Genomic DNA, 22,405 nt, shown 5'->3' on the forward strand with positions numbered 1-22,405 from the left:
CGATTAACATTCTAAACATTCCAATCCGTTAGTTCGCGTGGAGAATTCTATTTTTCCATTTCTCGGGTAGCTTTTCTTTGCGCTCTATATAAAATTAAATTTACTAATAATGAAAAAATAATGCAAAAATATCTATCCATTTAAAATTGATTAATATAAATGTTAAATTTTATTAACTACATCTTTTTATAATTTTGTTTCTAATATTTAACGCGGAACAGTGCATCATCCCATAGATACCTATTGTAAATTCGGCCAGACTCCAATGGGGACGGCGGATGACAGGGTCTTTCCGACATTATCGGGTGAAATCAGTTTTTGAATTAAAGCCGAAATAGCAGATTTAATAATTTACAACAGTTAAATATTTTAAATATTTCACAATAAAATAAAAATCAAACAGAAGACGTTTCTTTATTTATAAACAATTTTGAAGTAATGTTAGTTTATCCGGTAGAGGACTCAAGTTACCACACCGATTTTCTTCTGCTCGAAGCGTGTAAACCGTAGAGTTAATTCGTAAACAAAAAGAAGTCAGTAGATTCTATCGTAAAATAAAAATGGATGTTAATATCTTAAACGTGGCCAAACTGATATTCAATGACGTTTCATCAAGGTTTTTTAAAGAGACACCAATTACAGCCGAAGAAATTGAATTGAAAGATCGTATAGTAGGTATGCTTTTAATATATTTAACTGTCAACTTTATCGGTATTTTGTTTGCTTGAATTATCTTTATAAAGTTAACAATTTTCATTTTTTTTGTAGAAGTTATCGAGAGTTACGTGAAATCGACACCTATTTTCATTAAATGCGATCCAGATTTGGAGATGATAAAGCAGGAATCTGATATAGAGGTGGGAAAGGAGGGAAATCTTGATCTGAATGAGAGTGAAAATGAAATTGAGAGTTTTGAGGAGTCGTCGGGGGAGGAGAGTCCAGATTATCATATACCAAGTCCCGATGGAAAACAGAGAATGGAAGTTTCCTTCGACGACAAAAAACGTGCTGTCGAATATTGGTTGAGTGGGAAGAAGGGTAGATTGCATTGGCGGACTGTGGCCAATACTTTTCGTTTTGTAAAATCTCCTCGACAACTCTATCGCTTTAAAAAACAGATTGATAGAAGAGGATCGAAAGAACATAAAATGAGAATTTTATGGAATTATACTCTTAATAAATTAAAATTGGCAAAAGAACAGAATATGAATATTGGCGATACCGATCTGAGAAAATGGGCTCTTGACAAAAATCTTGAGGTTCAGTTAGATACTTTTAAAGCTTCGAGGAGTTGGATCCAAAAGTTGAAAAGGCATTACAGAAATTTCTCTCGAGAAGAAAATTTTCAGTAATGCATTGTTAAAAGTATGGTAAATTTAAATTGTTGGTAAATAAAAAAATGATAAATATTAAGTGTCAATAACAGATGCTAAAATATTTAATGAACACAATAATTTAAATATATGGACAAATAAATCTGTCTATATGTTTTTAAAATAATCTGTTATCATCTGGGATGGAAGATTTTCATTGAATTCAAAAGTATCATATGGATATGAATTCAAACATTAATACACTAAGTGAAACTAAAAATGTAAACAAAATGAATATAGATATTGAAAATATTTTTTTCTAAATATTAATCTTTTAGATAATTATGATGCATAAGGTGGGTACTCTCATTAGTTTCCACATCTTACAACATTAACTGAAAAATCAAATAAAAGGGACTATTATCAGCTAACCAAAGTTTGATAACAAATCACTATAATGAAATAAATTCTGGAGGAAAGTATAAAAATCAAGAAAATACTTTTAACAATTTACATCAATCTGTTTGATGTATTTTTCAGAATTGGAAGTATTCATCTTTTATATATTTTTAAATTCATTCAATGATACTGTGCAAAACTTAATAAAATTTTCTACAGCATTTTTGAAGCTATGATATTTAATTTATCAAAATATATCTATTAAATAGAAAATGTACCATATATAATACTATATCATATTGAAATAGTTTTTTTTTTTAAATACTTATAATATAAATTTATTTTTTAATTCTCTATATTTATTGTGTTTATATTAATATTTTTTTTGTTTAATTATTTCAATATTTCAGAAGTTATCAAAATTTAATTTTTTCTTTTACGTCAACAGATTTGATGATATTTTTTCTAATTAAAAAATTTATTCAAAACATTAAGAAATCAGTACTTTTAAATAAGGAATAGCATTAGAATAAATTTTTAAAATAGAATAAAATCTGGACTATTTTTATGTAATATCTGTTATATTTAAATTGTAGACTACAAAAAATATTTTATTGTTTCATTCAAATTATATTTCTGATATAGTTACATCAAACTTTGGGTAGATGATAGTATAAAATAAAATTATGTAAGAATTATAACATTTGTATATAATATTAAATAGGTATAAAAGCAAAAATTTATATTTAAACAGTTTACTTCAAAAATCTTTTGGAGTTAACTTTTTATATAAAATTTTTAAAATAATATATTAAGGAATGTATGCAGTTTGACTTTATGATTGCTATTTTTATTTCTTGGTAGATTTAAAACATTTTCAAACTTAATTTTATGGGATTTACTTTAAAATCAAACTTTTATTGAAAGGTTCATAATGAAATTTCTACAAATGAAGTAAATTTAAGTTGATAAAATTTCTCTTTCATTTATCTGGATATCTTTTTGATAAAATAGCAATCATAATTATTGATAATGGTTTTTCAGTATTGTTTAATAGTCGGAATTATGTTAAAATATGCCACTACGAAAAATGTTTAAATGTTTCAAAATACTATAAATAAATTATAAGAATTGGCAGTTATATGCAGTTTGTGATGTTGATTTGGTAAGATGATTACTTGAGTGCTTCACATATTATTTTTATATTTGTTTTGTTGTCATTATGTCTTTAATGATAAGGTTTTGGATATTTGTTTTCTAAATATGAAACATTAATAATCTAAGTTTTTCAACTGATATCCATTAAGAATATCTCATTGTTCATACTTAACTGTTTACAGTTTCATTTATATATGATATACAATTATGATTTTAGTAACAACTGACAGATTTTCTTATCATTATTATACTGTAGAGATTAATTCTATTTATTCATTCAGAGGTAGTACAAAGTTAATTTAAACTATTTTATTAATTTGTAAAAGATTAAATACTTAATTTATTTAGTTTAATAAATGTTGTTATTAAATTATTATTATTATTTTATATAGTTATGTTATATTTGTATATTCAATATTATTATTACTTGTTTATAATGATATTATTTAAAAATAGTTTAAAATTATGACTATTTTACTATTTATTTATGTAAGATATTTCTCATTTCAAACTTGTAATTAGTTTATTCTAACACAACTGAAATGATTTATTTCATGTTGTGATGAATTGTTCCTAGTAGTTTTTCTTTAATAAGAATATATTCATAGTTAATTTAAAAACAGAAATAAAACTTACTTATTTGAATATAATGAAATAATACCATTTGTGTTAGATTAGATATGTATATAAAGTTAACAAATATATTTTTTAGAATTTCCCAAGTAAATGATTTTTCTTGTTCTTAGTAAAATACTGAGAATCTAAGATATTTTTTGTTGTAAATTATGATGAATAATACAATAATAATTTAATTAATTTTTACTATTGGAGTTTAAATATCAGTGTAAATAGATCAGATGTCATTCATTGTTTTGAATAGTTTTTTCAGTATCAACAAAAGTATATTTAAAATAAATGTTGACAAAGTGCATCAACTTCAATACAAATTCATTTTTTGTAAATATAAAAAATTCATTCAAATATAAAGCTGAAATTGAATTTGTTTTATTAAAGTAATTTGAGAATGCTTCATAACTTTTTCTTATTTTTCAGATTTGTTTTCAGATATAATTTATGAAATAATTAACTAATTCTCATAAAAAATTTGTATGTACATTATGTGTGATATCTTTGAATATCAAGAATTGCTTTACACATTGTTTATTGGATTTAAATATATAAAAATTATACTAATTCTGAAGCTTTAAATTATTTACATTAATGTAAATTATTTATTAACTTAATTTATATTTATTACTGTATTTCAAAATATATGATATGAAAATTTCTATATGTATGAAACATCTAAGTTGGATTCTGTATACAAGTTAATTTGTCTTTTTCATGAATATTGTTTTTTCTGTGTGTTAAACTGTTTGTATATTTATAGTTTTCTTAAGATAATATTTGAAAACAACATAATAAATTTTAGGATACTATTGAGTTATATGTAATGATAAACAGTTCTTCCAAATCTCTTAGAAATTTTTCAGAATTAAAATACGAAGATGTGCATATTATATATTTATAATTGGGTTTAACATTAATTTTTTTGAAATTATTCATATTTGTCATTAACTACAGAAATTAAATGTTTTTTATGCATTATTTGATATCTTTTTATGTTAATTTAAAATATTTCAATATGGATGAATTTCCTGAAACATATTTGGTTGATTTTATTTTTTTTATAACTGCTATGTTGATTTTGGATAAGAAAAAAAAGACTAATTATGATGAGGTTAATTTTTATTCTGCTAAAATATTTTTGATGATGTGCTATCCTCAGAATAATCTCTTAGATAAGTAAGTAACAAGTTTGGCTATATGTTTTAGTTGTCTAATATATGCAAATGATAGGTTGTTAGTTTCATAGGTTCCTATATCTTAATGACAAATTTTGTTCTTGTTAACATTGATCAACATATAGTAAAGTAAATATATTAATATATAATAATAGCAGAAAAACTCAATAGAGTACAGTACTAAAAACTTCAAAAACAAAAGCATTTGAAGTATTTTTGAATAGTTAAAAAAATTTCAAATGGCCTTTTTTAGGTTTCATTATTGTGATAAATTTTGATAAGTTATCTTATTTTTGAATCAGTGCATTCTGTTGTCAATAATTACAAAATACTGTAAAATAATGCTACTACTATTACTATTATTTTTTAGCAAAACAGAAATAGAAATTTCTGAAAGATTATTATTCATTTTAATAATTTGATGAAAAAGTACAAAATTTAAAATTATAAATTAAAATTCTGTAATAGCTGACAGTAATNATGGACAGTTGACATTGTGCTCTGGAGGAAACAATTTGTATCACTCTTGCTACGGATATAATTTGTAATCTGGAATTTTTTGCATACCTTTTTAATATGTATTTAATTGCAGCTCGCGAAAAATTTCAAATTTTGAAAAATGGCTCGGACTATCAAGGAGCTTGGCCCTGGGTCTAGTCTAACAGACAAAGTAATTCCGACGGAACATAACTAGAACTGTTGAAACTGATCTGAGTGAGTAACTGTTCCGTCAGAACAGTAACTCTCACTCGGATCAATTTTATCAGTTCCAGTTCTAGTTCCAGTTCAAGAGGTTTGCACTTAATAATATTTAATACAAACGAGAGCTAGTTGCCAAATTTAGCCGCATAAATTTTTGTTAATACAATATATGTTTTTCTGTTATAACATTGTCTAACTTTGTAGAAATATTTTTATTTTAGTCAGACAAAATGAGATGAGGAAGCAGGGCTGTGGAGTCGGAGTCGGAGTAGTGGAGTTTTGGTGTTTTGGCCGGAGTCGGAGTCGGAGTCGTCAAAAAATCCGCCGACTCCGACTCTCTTTTTACTTACCAACTTGTTATGTACTGTATATGAAACGGAGTCGGAGTCGGTAGATTTTTACGCGACTCCACAGCCCTGTGAGGAAGGGATAAATTTTTTTATAAACTCTCACTATAACAATAAATCCTTCTTTAACGATATTTTTCTTGTTTCGCTAAATATCGCTATAGAGCAGAACTCCCGCAACCAGTGTACCTGAGATGATGCAAATGCCTCCAAGAGGAAGAAAAGCACAGAGTTTATGATGGGCATCTGAATATGGTAGATATAGCCTGATTAAAAAGTGACGGTGATCACTTTTGAAACTTGTTAGAATTCCTTCTATCACAAACGTTAGTGACAATAAACATGTAATAGACAGCTATTATATGTTTATTGTCACTAACGTTTGTGATAGAAGGAATTCTAACAAGTTTCAAAAACTTTGCAGTCATATTTCACAGAATACGTCACGCGTTTACTCACAAACTCGTCTTTAAACGGTAAGAGTCGTATTTCACAGAATTTGTGCACGTGTAAATTTGGTGAGTCGCGCGTTACAGTCGCCATCTTAATTTTTCTGAGGCGACAAGTTGATGATGTCGCTATCTCCTGCACCTACGATCACGGAGTCGAGGTCCCGATCATGTGATTTTCATACTAGGACTGCGTGATACTGTATTCAGGATGGTTTCTGGGTTGTTATAAATTATTTCGATTTTCTTATTAAGTTCTGTTTATCGTAATTATAATAGAAATCTAAAATAATTAAAGTTATTATAACTATTAGAAGAAGATTTGTTTCATTTTCAAAAACTTCGTGTCTCGTTTCGAAAGTTCTAATTAACTCAGTAGCATAGGGATCATTCATTAATTACGTGTAGTTTTTTAGTCATATTTGACCTTCTCCCTCCTTGTTGTGTAAACAATGCACTTTTGGCAAATTCCTTTCCCTTTATTTTCATGGATCTCCTTGACATTCAAGTAACGATTTTAAGAGTTCTGCAAATGTTTTCTGGTAATTTATTCACATGACCGGAGAAGCCTGAACTTATAACTTCGTATGCCTCTCCAGTCCCATTGGGTACAAACTGTCGGATGGCCAAGCGGTCAACCCGCTCTGCCATCCGACTCTGCTACCGCTCTGGGGGGACCAGGGTCGAAAAATCCCAGGAACCGATGGAACTAACTCCTTTTCGGAGGTGGTCCGTCCGGATATATCGGGCTTAGTCCCTCAACACCTAGCCACCCCATTGTGGGCCTGGTCGAACCCATAATGGGCTTGCTAAAAGAGGCCCTCCTAGTGCCCACAGGGCGGAAAGAGTTAAATAAAAGTCCCATTATGTACAGTACAATGATGTAGCAGCGGCGTACCGTGGGTGTCAGCCGCCCGGGGCGGAGGAAAATTTCGGCCCCCCTTATTTAGGTATTTCAATTTAAAAGACCAAACTTCAGGTTTGTCACAGAACAAGCAATGAAAAATTCGGTGGTAGTGCAGCGACCTGTTTAAAATAGTTCTATTGGATATTAGTGGTGTATATGAACGCAAATGAATCGTACGAGCAAAAAAAAAAGGTCAACAGGTTTCGCAGGAAATCCGCGGATGAAAAAGTTACTAGTTAACCCGGCCGATTCCCGGACTGTCCGAACGATAGCACTATCGTAGGCGCGATGCAAGTATAGATTAGGATGTTTCAAATTTTTACAAGATATTATTATTATTTTTTGTGAAATTTTGCCGCCGCGTAAAAAGTGCCGCCCCACTGCGGTACGCCACTGTGATGTAGCTTACATTTCACGCCTGTTCCTTCTTTAAACTGTATACTGTACATAATTAATGGACGACCCATAAGAAGATCTTGCATATACGTTAAAGTGTTAATGATGTAAGATAAAAAACTTATTTTTTGTCGGACTACACAAATACTGTAATGCAACGCACCCCAAAGTTCTATAGCCTACTCTACTAGCAAATTCAGATTTCCAAATCAAAGAAAAGAATAAAGATAGAAATTTGCTGAAGAAAAATAATGATTTATCAAAAAATAAATTTGCCTAAGAAAACGCTGATGTAAAAAATTCATCTATCACTATTATAATCATAATTTTCTGAGAATTCTTTACATTCTTTCCGAAATTATAATTTTTCTAGATTTCATTTCAAAAATCGAATTTAACGCATTTATTTTTGAATCCTATTTTATATCTTTCAATAAGAATTTCTTACCATATTACAGTATATATGAAGTTACCGACGGGAGAGAAAAGAAAAGGTGCCGACGGAAAAGGTTCCTCTTCTTCTCCAGATGGAGGGCGAGTGTAATGCTGGTGTGGTTGTTGACATTGAGACAGTCACTTTTACAAAAGATGATGCTTACGCAATTCCGGCCAAGAACTTCTCTAAGACGAAAGCAAAACGTTGAAAGTTCAGTCTATAGTTCACCGTCGTCAGTTATCAAACGGAGATCTGATGTCCAACGGTGATCGGACGGCCCGAGGCAAACTGATTGCAAGTCGGACATGGTTATCGGTGGAACAAAGATGAAGTGACCTAAGACAAGCGGGACACCGACACAGAGGACAAACAGGTTGAGCGAAGGAGAAGCGACTATACTTCGTTCTTGAATTTCGGGGTTTTGAGGGATTTATCCCCGAAATTCTTACTTTGATTGGTCCCGATTTTCTCTCTCCCTCTTCCGATTGGCTCCTTTCCTGTTTCCAGGTAGAATTAAATGACCAGATGGGCCGCGAGAAAGATCGCTCTCCGTTAATCAATTTGACACTTTCGTTCGACTTCGTCCGCCAGTGTTGATAGAACTTTGAAACTTTCGCTCGTATCTCACGCGATAATGTTTTCTTTTCCGACACCTAAAAAATTTTTTTTATCTTTATTAATTACAACGCGATAATTTTACTTTTAAAGAAATGTTACATCTCGTTTATTTCCAAACTTTGTCATGTCTACGAGCGCCAGAGTCAAAGCTCGATTTTCACGATTAACATTCTAAACATTCCAATCCGTTAGTTCGCGTGGAGAATTCTATTTTTCCATTTCTCGGGTAGCTTTTCTTTGCGCTCTATATAAAATTAAATTTACTAATAATGAAAAAATAATGCAAAAATATCTATCCATTTAAAATTGATTAATATAAATGTTAAATTTTATTAACTACATCTTTTTATAATTTTGTTTCTAATATTTAACGCGGAACAGTGCATCATCCCATAGATACCTATTGTAAATTCGGCCAGACTCCAATGGGGACGGCGGATGACAGGGTCTTTCCGACATTATCGGGTGAAATCAGTTTTTGAATTAAAGCCGAAATAGCAGATTTAATAATTTACAACAGTTAAATATTTTAAATATTTCACAATAAAATAAAAATCAAACAGAAGACGTTTCTTTATTTATAAACAATTTTGAAGTAATGTTAGTTTATCCGGTAGAGGACTCAAGTTACCACACCGATTTTCTTCTGCTCGAAGCGTGTAAACCGTAGAGTTAATTCGTAAACAAAAAGAAGTCAGTAGATTCTATCGTAAAATAAAAATGGATGTTAATATCTTAAACGTGGCCAAACTGATATTCAATGACGTTTCATCAAGGTTTTTTAAAGAGACACCAATTACAGCCGAAGAAATTGAATTGAAAGATCGTATAGTAGGTATGCTTTTAATATATTTAACTGTCAACTTTATCGGTATTTTGTTTGCTTGAATTATCTTTATAAAGTTAACAATTTTCATTTTTTTTGTAGAAGTTATCGAGAGTTACGTGAAATCGACACCTATTTTCATTAAATGCGATCCAGATTTGGAGATGATAAAGCAGGAATCTGATATAGAGGTGGGAAAGGAGGGAAATCTTGATCTGAATGAGAGTGAAAATGAAATTGAGAGTTTTGAGGAGTCGTCGGGGGAGGAGAGTCCAGATTATCATATACCAAGTCCCGATGGAAAACAGAGAATGGAAGTTTCCTTCGACGACAAAAAACGTGCTGTCGAATATTGGTTGAGTGGGAAGAAGGGTAGATTGCATTGGCGGACTGTGGCCAATACTTTTCGTTTTGTAAAATCTCCTCGACAACTCTATCGCTTTAAAAAACAGATTGATAGAAGAGGATCGAAAGAACATAAAATGAGAATTTTATGGAATTATACTCTTAATAAATTAAAATTGGCAAAAGAACAGAATATGAATATTGGCGATACCGATCTGAGAAAATGGGCTCTTGACAAAAATCTTGAGGTTCAGTTAGATACTTTTAAAGCTTCGAGGAGTTGGATCCAAAAGTTGAAAAGGCATTACAGAAATTTCTCTCGAGAAGAAAATTTTCAGTAATGCATTGTTAAAAGTATGGTAAATTTAAATTGTTGGTAAATAAAAAAATGATAAATATTAAGTGTCAATAACAGATGCTAAAATATTTAATGAACACAATAATTTAAATATATGGACAAATAAATCTGTCTATATGTTTTTAAAATAATCTGTTATCATCTGGGATGGAAGATTTTCATTGAATTCAAAAGTATCATATGGATATGAATTCAAACATTAATACACTAAGTGAAACTAAAAATGTAAACAAAATGAATATAGATATTGAAAATATTTTTTTCTAAATATTAATCTTTTAGATAATTATGATGCATAAGGTGGGTACTCTCATTAGTTTCCACATCTTACAACAACATTAACTGAAAAATCAAATAAAAGGGACTATTATCAGCTAACCAAAGTTTGATAACAAATCACTATAATGAAATAAATTCTGGAGGAAAGTATAAGAATCAAGAAAATACTTTTAACAATTTACATCAATCTGTTTGATGTATTTTTCAGAATTGGAAGTATTCATCTTTTATATATTTTTAAATTCATTCAATGATACTGTGCAAAACTTAATAAAATTTTCTACAGCATTTTTGAAGCTATGATATTTAATTTATCAAAATATATCTATTAAATAGAAAATGTACCATATATAATACTATATCATATTGAAATAGTTTTTTTTTTTAAATACTTATAATATAAATTTATTTTTTAATTCTCTATATTTATTGTGTTTATATTAATATTTTTTTTGTTTAATTATTTCAATATTTCAGAAGTTATCAAAATTTAATTTTTTCTTTTACGTCAACAGATTTGATGATATTTTTTCTAATTAAAAAATTTATTCAAAACATTAAGAAATCAGTACTTTTAAATAAGGAATAGCATTAGAATAAATTTTTAAAATAGAATAAAATCTGGACTATTTTTATGTAATATCTGTTATATTTAAATTGTAGACTACAAAAAATATTTTATTGTTTCATTCAAATTATATTTCTGATATAGTTACATCAAACTTTGGGTAGATGATAGTATAAAATAAAATTATGTAAGAATTATAACATTTGTATATAATATTAAATAGGTATAAAAGCAAAAATTTATATTTAAACAGTTTACTTCAAAAATCTTTTGGAGTTAACTTTTTATATAAAATTTTTAAAATAATATATTAAGGAATGTATGCAGTTTGACTTTATGATTGCTATTTTTATTTCTTGGTAGATTTAAAACATTTTCAAACTTAATTTTATGGGATTTACTTTAAAATCAAACTTTTATTGAAAGGTTCATAATGAAATTTCTACAAATGAAGTAAATTTAAGTTGATAAAATTTCTCTTTCATTTATCTGGATATCTTTTTGATAAAATAGCAATCATAATTATTGATAATGGTTTTTCAGTATTGTTTAATAGTCGGAATTATGTTAAAATATGCCACTACGAAAAATGTTTAAATGTTTCAAAATACTATAAATAAATTATAAGAATTGGCAGTTATATGCAGTTTGTGATGTTGATTTGGTAAGATGATTACTTGAGTGCTTCACATATTATTTTTATATTTGTTTTGTTGTCATTATGTCTTTAATGATAAGGTTTTGGATATTTGTTTTCTAAATATGAAACATTAATAATCTAAGTTTTTCAACTGATATCCATTAAGAATATCTCATTGTTCATACTTAACTGTTTACAGTTTCATTTATATATGATATACAATTATGATTTTAGTAACAACTGACAGATTTTCTTATCATTATTATACTGTAGAGATTAATTCTATTTATTCATTCAGAGGTAGTACAAAGTTAATTTAAACTATTTTATTAATTTGTAAAAGATTAAATACTTAATTTATTTAGTTTAATAAATGTTGTTATTAAATTATTATTATTTTATATAGTTATGTTATATTTGTATATTCAATATTATTATTACTTGTTTATAATGATATTATTTAAAAATAGTTTAAAATTATGACTATTTTACTATTTATTTATGTAAGATATTTCTCATTTCAAACTTGTAATTAGTTTATTCTAACACAACTGAAATGATTTATTTCATGTTGTGATGAATTGTTCCTAGTAGTTTTTCTTTAATAAGAATATATTCATAGTTAATTTAAAAACAGAAATAAAACTTACTTATTTGAATATAATGAAATAATACCATTTGTGTTAGATTAGATATGTATATAAAGTTAACAAATATATTTTTTAGAATTTCCCAAGTAAATGATTTTTCTTGTTCTTAGTAAAATACTGAGAATCTAAGATATTTTTTGTTGTAAATTATGATGAATAATACAATAATAATTTAATTAATTTTTACTATTGGAGTTTAAATATCAGTGTAAATAGATCAGATGTCATTCATTGTTTTGAATAGTTTTTTCAGTATCAACAAAAGTATATTTAAAATAAATGTTGACAAAGTGCATCAACTTCAATACAAATTCATTTTTTGTAAATATAAAAAATTCATTCAAATATAAAGCTGAAATTGAATTTGTTTTATTAAAGTAATTTGAGAATGCTTCATAACTTTTTCTTATTTTTCAGATTTGTTTTCAGATATAATTTATGAAATAATTAACTAATTCTCATAAAAAATTTGTATGTACATTATGTGTGATATCTTTGAATATCAAGAATTGCTTTACACATTGTTTATTGGATTTAAATATATAAAAATTATACTAATTCTGAAGCTTTAAATTATTTACATTAATGTAAATTATTTATTAACTTAATTTATATTTATTACTGTATTTCAAAATATATGATATGAAAATTTCTATATGTATGAAACATCTAAGTTGGATTCTGTATACAAGTTAATTTGTCTTTTTCATGAATATTGTTTTTTCTGTGTGTTAAACTGTTTGTATATTTATAGTTTTCTTAAGATAATATTTGAAAACAACATAATAAATTTTAGGATACTATTGAGTTATATGTAATGATAAACAGTTCTTCCAAATCTCTTAGAAATTTTTCAGAATTAAAATACGAAGATGTGCATATTATATATTTATAATTGGGTTTAACATTAATTTTTTTGAAATTATTCATATTTGTCATTAACTACAGAAATTAAATGTTTTTTATGCATTATTTGATATCTTTTTATGTTAATTTAAAATATTTCAATATGGATGAATTTCCTGAAACATATTTGGTTGATTTTATTTTTTTTATAACTGCTATGTTGATTTTGGATAAGAAAAAAAAGACTAATTATGATGAGGTTAATTTTTATTCTGCTAAAATATTTTTGATGATGTGCTATCCTCAGAATAATCTCTTAGATAAGTAAGTAACAAGTTTGGCTATATGTTTTAGTTGTCTAATATATGCAAATGATAGGTTGTTAGTTTCATAGGTTCCTATATCTTAATGACAAATTTTGTTCTTGTTAACATTGATCAACATATAGTAAAGTAAATATATTAATATATAATAATAGCAGAAAAACTCAATAGAGTACAGTACTAAAAACTTCAAAAACAAAAGCATTTGAAGTATTTTTGAATAGTTAAAAAAATTTCAAATGGCCTTTTTTAGGTTTCATTATTGTGATAAATTTTGATAAGTTATCTTATTTTTGAATCAGTGCATTCTGTTGTCAATAATTACAAAATACTGTAAAATAATGCTACTACTATTACTATTATTTTTTAGCAAAACAGAAATAGAAATTTCTGAAAGATTATTATTCATTTTAATAATTTGATGAAAAAGTACAAAATTTAAAATTATAAATTAAAATTCTGTAATAGCTGACAGTAATTTCTTTTAGTATTTCATAAAATAAATGATAAGCATATCTTGGATATCAAGTATTTAAGTATTAACTTAATATCAATACTATGTACAGTACATATTTTTAAATTTGTAAAGGGATTTAAATTAAAGATGTTTTGTAATATCACTTTGATTCTTAATAATGAAGGATAAATATAAAATATTTTCATTTCTGAATTTTGTTTTTGATGAAATAAGTTTATTTATATATTTATCAAATCTTAAAGTTCATTAGTAGCTTTATATATATATAATTATTAAACTACAAAGCAGTTATTATAATCTGAATAAACGTGCTTCACATACAACAAATATAATATATAAATTTTACTGATTTTATTATAATTGCCACAAAAGGTTTGTTAACACTGCTAGTTTGATGAGGTCTAACATTTGTATAAGAGTTCATACAAACAGCCATTTGTTTTCTTTACTGGTTATAATTTCAAGAATATTTCTGATTATTCTAGACAAAAGCTAATACTAAAACAGAACCATCATTTACCTTATTATTTGAAAACTTGTTTATTGGCATTTAATACTGTATGTATAGAATATTTTGATTGAAGTTTTTGAAAATTGGAAATTATATAAGTGATAATATTTTGTTATATTATGTATTCAATAAATATATTTGTTGATGTTATTTAGATTTTCCTTAATAGCTTCTGTTTGCTATGTAATATTGATGAAAAGTTTTCAAAAATATCTTTTTACTTATTTTTAATAAAAATAAAAAAAAATAGTTATCACTTAATGCCAATGAAAAAAAAAGAAATAAAAGAAAAAATAACAATTGAACTCAACTGATACTTCAAAACTTAATATTTAAATATTAATTTTTTCCAATACTAATAAATTGTAAAGCTTTTTTGTAAGATTTAATATGTTTAGTTAAAATATATTGTATTTTGTCATATGCATTGTTACATTATTAAATTCATTTGAATAAAACTAATTTGTGAATATTAATAAATAAATAAATAAATAAATTTAATAATTTACACATCGTTACTCAATAACATTTAACATCATTTGCAATGGGAGAATTGTGTACATGAATGTGAGGATTCGAGTCCAGACTTTCCGTCTGTTTATATTATTGCATCATAAGATCACATTGTAGCCATACTTTCATTCAATAACTGTCAACTTTTACACCTGGGAGCTAAACATCTAAGTTCTCAGGCTTAATAAAGACGCTTTCTCAGCACCTTTCGACCTAATATCTCGATTTCAACAATACATACAACCTTAGGACAGAACAACAAAGTAGCAGTCGTCACCAGTTCCTCGAGCGAACCACTCAAGTTTTCCCTGTGCTAAAATATTTGGATATTTCCTCGCCTTTGCATACCTCATCGCCTAATAACTAGTTACCTAAGAACTGTGGAAATAAGAACTGTCTTCTTTTGTGTCCGACTGACGTGCAGAAGATCAAGATTTCATGCAAGGTATTTTTCGCCACGCGAAACTTATGTAAACTCTCTCTCTCTCTCTCGAGAACCGTGGAACTGTAACAGAAATCTTAAATCTAATTTAATGTCTATTTTATATCTATTGTAGCCAAGATTCCTAAAAACTAGCCTAGTTAAAATCGATATCTTTTATATCCTGTATGGCCTATAGTTATCAATTAAACCGTTGTTACGTTAAAGCGTCTCTGAGTAAGTTCGCTCACACGTCCGAACGAAACGGTTTGTGTCTAGCCGTGAAGACAGTGTCAGTCCTGACGAAACTTGTCATTGCGATCTTCGCCGACGCGGTGTCGACCCTTCGGTCACGTGGTGCCGAAGTATAGGGAGGCCCTTCGGCATTGTCACACATTGTTACATTATTAAAATTCATTTGAATAAAACTAATTTGTGAATATTAATAAATAAATAAATTTAATAATTTACACATCGTTATTCAATAACATTTAACATCATTCGCAATGGGAGAATTGTGTACATGAATACATAACCGACAAAAATTATTGTGACATCGTCACAATGCCAGGCTGAAATTTTTAATTAATTTAATTTAAAATACGTATATGCTCTCTATTTCAAATGAGTACTGTCTTGCCCCTGTATGTCATACTTTTCCTGATAACAGCACCCAGTCATTTATGTAACACCGTTCTGGTAAAAATTTTGAAGTCATATTATTTCAATTCAAAAATAGGGAAAGTTTAGGGGCAGACCGATCTGCCCATACTTTTCCTAGGTTTAATTTTAAAATTGTCTACAAAATTTTAAAATTGTAGCCCAATAAGGTTGTGCCTTGATATTTGATATTTTAATTTAGGCCTATCTATAAAATTAGATTTTTAATAACTGTTGTTGATTTTTGCAGCCGTTTTTAACGCTTATAATTATCGATTTTCATCAGAATACTAATATCGAATTAAAAAACAATTATAAATTGTTACTGGTCACAATTCGCATTTTTCCAAAGCACAGTAACGTTTAAAATGAAGTAAGTCAATGACAAAAACATAGTACATAACACCATCAGTCCACCATACTGTCACTTGGTGGACAAACAATACAGCTTGCCTTTAGATTATGGGCTATCGGGTGCAGGTGTTATCCTATGTTCGAAAGACTTACGAACAATTTGACATACATCTAACACTCAAATTTCGCGCGGGTTCTAAAGTTCTGTTGTCGCTTGTGAGGTGATGGTGTTCAAATGGATAATTCGGAGTAACGACATTTTTCGTTATTGTTTGCAGTGGCGTGCCGTGACATTTGATAGTAGAGAAGCTGTGTTTCTGTAAGAAGCTGACTTCCAGGGGCAATCAGTTAAATGCGCGTCGGTCAAGGGTCCATTCGTATTGTTTATTCTATAAGCCAGTAAAAACCGTAGACTTCTCTAAATGTATTTTTAATATCACAATTACATTCTGAATCGCTAACCACGATATAGGGGCTAAAATTATAAATAAAATAATAAAAACTTACTTGGTGAAATAAAATGTGTGGTGGATGTACTGTACAGTACATATCTGATACAAAATATTCTTCAATTTTATTAATATAATTTTAAAGAAAATTATAATTAAATATAGCTTTGTAAAGAAACATACATTAATCTTCTTTACTTTTTAAATCTTAAAACAATCCACTTAGTCAAATGGCTCCCTACGAGTGGATGGAATCAGAGACGGTTCTGGTAGGTGCATGCACGCGGGCTGCCAAATCCCGAGGGTGCCGATACCGGTCAATGTCAAATGCCTCTTTTGTCGCATCACTAGCATACCTCAAAGGACACGACAGGGTTGTACATTTTAAACGTTTCTCACNTAAATATTAATCTTTTAGATAATTATGATGCATAAGGTGGGTACTCTCATTAGTTTCCACATCTTACAACATTAACTGAAAAATCAAATAAAAGGGACTATTATCAGCTAACCAAAGTTTGATAACAAATCACTATAATGAAATAAATTCTGGAGGAAAGTATAAAAATCAAGAAAATACTTTTAACAATTTACATCAATCTGTTTGATGTATTTTTCAGAATTGGAAGTATTCATCTTTTATATATTTTTAAATTCATTCAATGATACTGTGCAAAACTTAATAAAATTTTCTACAGCATTTTTGAAGCTATGATATTTAATTTATCAAAATATATCTATTAAATAGAAAATGTACCATATATAATACTATATCATATTGAAATAGTTTTTTTTTTTAAATACTTATAATATAAATTTATTTTTTAATTCTCTATATTTATTGTGTTTATATTAATATTTTTTTTGTTTAATTATTTCAATATTTCAGAAGTTATCAAAATTTAATTTTTTCTTTTACGTCAACAGATTTGATGATATTTTTTCTAATTAAAAAATTTATTCAAAACATTAAGAAATCAGTACTTTTAAATAAGGAATAGCATTAGAATAAATTTTTAAAATAGAATAAAATCTGGACTATTTTTATGTAATATCTGTTATATTTAAATTGTAGACTACAAAAAATATTTTATTGTTTCATTCAAATTATATTTCTGATATAGTTACATCAAACTTTGGGTAGATGATAGTATAAAATAAAATTATGTAAGAATTATAACATTTGTATATAATATTAAATAGGTATAAAAGCAAAAATTTATATTTAAACAGTTTACTTCAAAAATCTTTTGGAGTTAACTTTTTATATAAAATTTTTAAAATAATATATTAAGGAATGTATGCAGTTTGACTTTATGATTGCTATTTTTATTTCTTGGTAGATTTAAAACATTTTCAAACTTAATTTTATGGGATTTACTTTAAAATCAAACTTTTATTGAAAGGTTCATAATGAAATTTCTACAAATGAAGTAAATTTAAGTTGATAAAATTTCTCTTTCATTTATCTGGATTTCTTTTTGATAAAATAGCAATCATAATTATTGATAATGGTTTTTCAGTATTGTTTAATAGTCGGAATTATGTTAAAATATGCCACTACGAAAAATGTTTAAATGTTTCAAAATACTATAAATAAATTATAAGAATTGGCAGTTATATGCAGTTTGTGATGTTGATTTGGTAAGATGATTACTTGAGTGCTTCACATATTATTTTTATATTTGTTTTGTTGTCATTATGTCTTTAATGATAAGGTTTTGGATATTTGTTTTCTAAATATGAAACATTAATAATCTAAGTTTTTCAACTGATATCCATTAAGAATATCTCATTGTTCATACTTAACTGTTTACAGTTTCATTTATATATGATATACAATTATGATTTTAGTAACAACTGACAGATTTTCTTATCATTATTATACTGTAGAGATTAATTCTATTTATTCATTCAGAGGTAGTACAAAGTTAATTTAAACTATTTTATTAATTTGTAAAAGATTAAATACTTAATTTATTTAGTTTAATAAATGTTGTTATTAAATTATTATTATTTTATATAGTTATGTTATATTTGTATATTCAATATTATTATTACTTGTTTATAATGATATTATTTAAAAATAGTTTAAAATTATGACTATTTTACTATTTATTTATGTAAGATATTTCTCATTTCAAACTTGTAATTAGTTTATTCTAACACAACTGAAATGATTTATTTCATGTTGTGATGAATTGTTCCTAGTAGTTTTTCTTTAATAAGAATATATTCATAGTTAATTTAAAAACAGAAATAAAACTTACTTATTTGAATATAATGAAATAATACCATTTGTGTTAGATTAGATATGTATATAAAGTTAACAAATATATTTTTTAGAATTTCCCAAGTAAATGATTTTTCTTGTTCTTAGTAAAATACTGAGAATCTAAGATATTTTTTGTTGTAAATTATGATGAATAATACAATAATAATTTAATTAATTTTTACTATTGGAGTTTAAATATCAGTGTAAATAGATCAGATGTCATTCATTGTTTTGAATAGTTTTTTCAGTATCAACAAAAGTATATTTAAAATAAATGTTGACAAAGTGCATCAACTTCAATACAAATTCATTTTTTGTAAATATAAAAAATTCATTCAAATATAAAGCTGAAATTGAATTTGTTTTATTAAAGTAATTTGAGAATGCTTCATAACTTTTTCTTATTTTTCAGATTTGTTTTCAGATATAATTTATGAAATAATTAACTAATTCTCATAAAAAATTTGTATGTACATTATGTGTGATATCTTTGAATATCAAGAATTGCTTTACACATTGTTTATTGGATTTAAATATATAAAAATTATACTAATTCTGAAGCTTTAAATTATTTACATTAATGTAAATTATTTATTAACTTAATTTATATTTATTACTGTATTTCAAAATATATGATATGAAAATTTCTATATGTATGAAACATCTAAGTTGGATTCTGTATACAAGTTAATTTGTCTTTTTCATGAATATTGTTTTTTCTGNATTTATTTTTTAGAGAATACGAGGGAAGCGGCGCTTCCAATGCTTCTAATGACGGCACGCCACTGAATTAGTAGTGGCCTGCCTCTGTGCATCATACTTTTCCTTTACCAACACAGTTGTGCCGGTCATTTATCTAACACCTTCCGGGGGAAAATTTTTGAATTAAAACAACACGACTTCTGGTTTGCATCGGAAGTTCGTATATAGTTGATCCGGGCTCCTGCCTCTACGGTTACCATATCTGGTGTCGTCTTTCCTCTATCTAACTCCGTTCTCGAGATTAAGGAAAGACAGACGGACGACAGTGGGAATTTATAGGTCTACAATTTTTTCAAATTGCAGCACAAAAAGTCGAAAAGTGTCGTACGCCGAGCCAGTCGCTCGTTCGGCGTACGACACTGTTGTGACGAATTTGGACGCTTCACAAACGTCTAGATCAGCGTTTCTCAAAGTGGACAATAACGCCCTCTTGTGGGCGATGAGTAAATCTAGGGGGCGCTGGAGGCAGGGTATTGAACGGTGACCAAAGGCAAAATTGGGATCACTGAAAGCTGTTCACTTTCCTCTGTTAAACTGATAAGAGGAAACAGTGGGTACCGTGGGTGTCAGCCGCCCGGTGCAAAGGAAAATTTCGCCGTCCCCTTACTTAGGTATCTCAATTTAAAAGACTAAAATTCAGTTTCGTCACGGAATAAGTAATGAAAAATTCCGTGCTAATGTTGCCACCTTTTTAAAATCGCTGACCCGGACAGCAGGTGAGGTTCGTTCGAACAGAAGTTCCTGACGCATGGGTATGTCATTTTGCAAATGCGAAGAATAATATGCAGTGCATGCCGGTTTTAAATCTGTTACAGTTAGCGACAAGGGAGTCTCGGGGAGGGGTAACGTAAGTCAGCAATCCCCAACCTTTTTATCTCCACGGACCGGTTAACGTTTGATAATTTTACGCGGCCCACTGAGGGGGAACGTTGATTTTTTATATTTTAGATTGATTTAATTTAATTGTATTTAAACATGCCTTCAAAATACAGTTACACCAAAAAATAAATTTAATGTGATTTAACATTTTAACTCACTAGAACGCTAAATCAATGAGAACCCTGAGCACGTTTCTTTGTAACGCGACAGTTCCATCTGGAGGAAGTAGGAGACAATAACACCCGAAGCGTGTTTCTTATGTCCAGTTTATTTCGTTGTTCCGAGAGAAATACACCATAGTAAATAAAACGGAAATAATTTAATGTTCCTTGGGCGGCCCGGTCCCATTTGATCCACGGACCGGTACCGGTCCGCGGCCCGGGGGTTGGGGACCACTGCTTTAAAGTACAGACTGTCCATATTAAATATGGACATATGGTAACCGTAATATAAGGCAATAATAGTTTCAATTGTATGATAACCCTTCAATAAAATTATGTACTATGTAATTGTAAAAAGCATATTGTATTATATATAAAAAGTGATTAAAGGCTAATTGATATACTAACAAACGATATTTATTATCATAACAAATTAATTTATGAATATTGAATTGAACTATTTAGAAAAAACAAAACTACACACATTTGAGTTAATGTGAAATTTAACTAAGAGCTATAAAAAATATTTTTAATGTCGAGAAGTCAACAAAACAAAAATATTTACAAAATATAATTTCAAATACAGTGGGTGATCGGTTAACGAACATAATCCGTTCCAAGACTTTGTTCGCTATCCGAATTGTTCGTTAACCGATTATCAATTTACCATAGATTTGCATGGAAATTTGATTAATTCGTTCTGGAGATCCCCAAAAATTAAAAAAATATGTACTTTCTTACTATGTTCATTTATATGTAATAATATAAATACATATATACGCAGTCTTGCATTTTTATTAGTTANCAGGGGTGGCCAACCTTTTGCATACCATGCGCCAATTTTTTGATAGACGAGTTCAGATGCGCAGTGGCGTACCGTGGGTGTTAGCCGCCCGGGGCGGAGAAAAATTTCGGCCACCCTTTAATCAGGTATTTCAATTTAAAAGATCAAAATTCAGTTGTGTGAAAAAAAAATTAATGAAAAATGCGGTGGTGGTGTAGTTACCCGTACGAAATAGTCCCATTTGACATTAGTGGCATACACGATTGCGAATGTATCGTGAATCGTAGAAGCAAAAAAGAAAAAAAAGGTCAACAGGTGTAGCAGTCCAACCGACTCGTGGACTGTCCGGACGGTAGCACTGTCATTCAGACGCCTATGCACTGATCGAAAATAAACATACATGCATACACTGTAATTTACTATGTGGAGAACACTCATTTTATCTGTAAAGTTGATTGCAACGAATTGTGCAACAAATGAACTTGCCAAGACAGACTATAAAAAAATTAATTTTCTATGTAATATTCTTAATTGCAAAGAAGCCAAATCTGGCAATGTTGCTCAGAACTGACTAAAGCGCCACTTGTAATCGTCCAATGCGCCAAGTTTGGCGCATGCGCCACGGTTTGGCCACCCCTGCTCTAGATCCTGAGCGAGCATTAATGTCAATTTCTTCCACACCGTGGCGCATATGCAACGTCTGCTTTTTCGCCTGATCCGAAAACTAGCGCGTTCGCGCATTCTTTTATTCAGCGCGCTTGCAGCACTTTCAGCGCAAGTGTTCAATTATTAA

General features: G+C 28.3%; 3 protein-coding genes across 3 annotated transcripts in view; 2 read left to right on the forward strand and 1 right to left on the reverse strand.

The window, feature by feature from the left end:
* Positions 1-7,983, reverse strand: part of LOC111626493 (uncharacterized protein C05D11.13-like) — a 52,659-nt gene extending 44,676 nt beyond the window's left edge. Inside the window, exon 1 of the mRNA XM_023369876.1 lies at positions 7,925-7,983. The gene's annotated coding sequence lies outside the window, so the exon portion shown is untranslated. The remainder of the gene's footprint in view (positions 1-7,924) is intronic.
* Positions 151-1,687, forward strand: LOC111626494. The gene is made up of 2 exons (XM_023369879.1): positions 151-675; positions 769-1,687. Exons 1-2 carry the CDS (start codon positions 561-563, stop codon positions 1,350-1,352), a joined length of 699 nt encoding a protein of 232 aa, XP_023225647.1. The 5' UTR covers positions 151-560; the 3' UTR covers positions 1,353-1,687.
* An 831-nt stretch (positions 7,984-8,814) lies between the features above and the next one.
* Positions 8,815-10,678, forward strand: LOC111626516. Its single transcript, XM_023369915.1, has 2 exons — positions 8,815-9,365; positions 9,459-10,678. Exons 1-2 carry the CDS (start codon positions 9,251-9,253, stop codon positions 10,040-10,042), a joined length of 699 nt encoding a protein of 232 aa, XP_023225683.1. The 5' UTR covers positions 8,815-9,250; the 3' UTR covers positions 10,043-10,678.
* The last annotated feature ends 11,727 nt before the right edge of the window (positions 10,679-22,405 follow it).

This window comes from Centruroides sculpturatus, unplaced genomic scaffold (genome assembly GCF_000671375.1).
Source record: "Centruroides sculpturatus isolate CEXI.00-Female unplaced genomic scaffold, Cexi_2.0 scaffold159, whole genome shotgun sequence".
NCBI lineage: Eukaryota > Metazoa > Arthropoda > Arachnida > Scorpiones > Buthidae > Centruroides > Centruroides sculpturatus.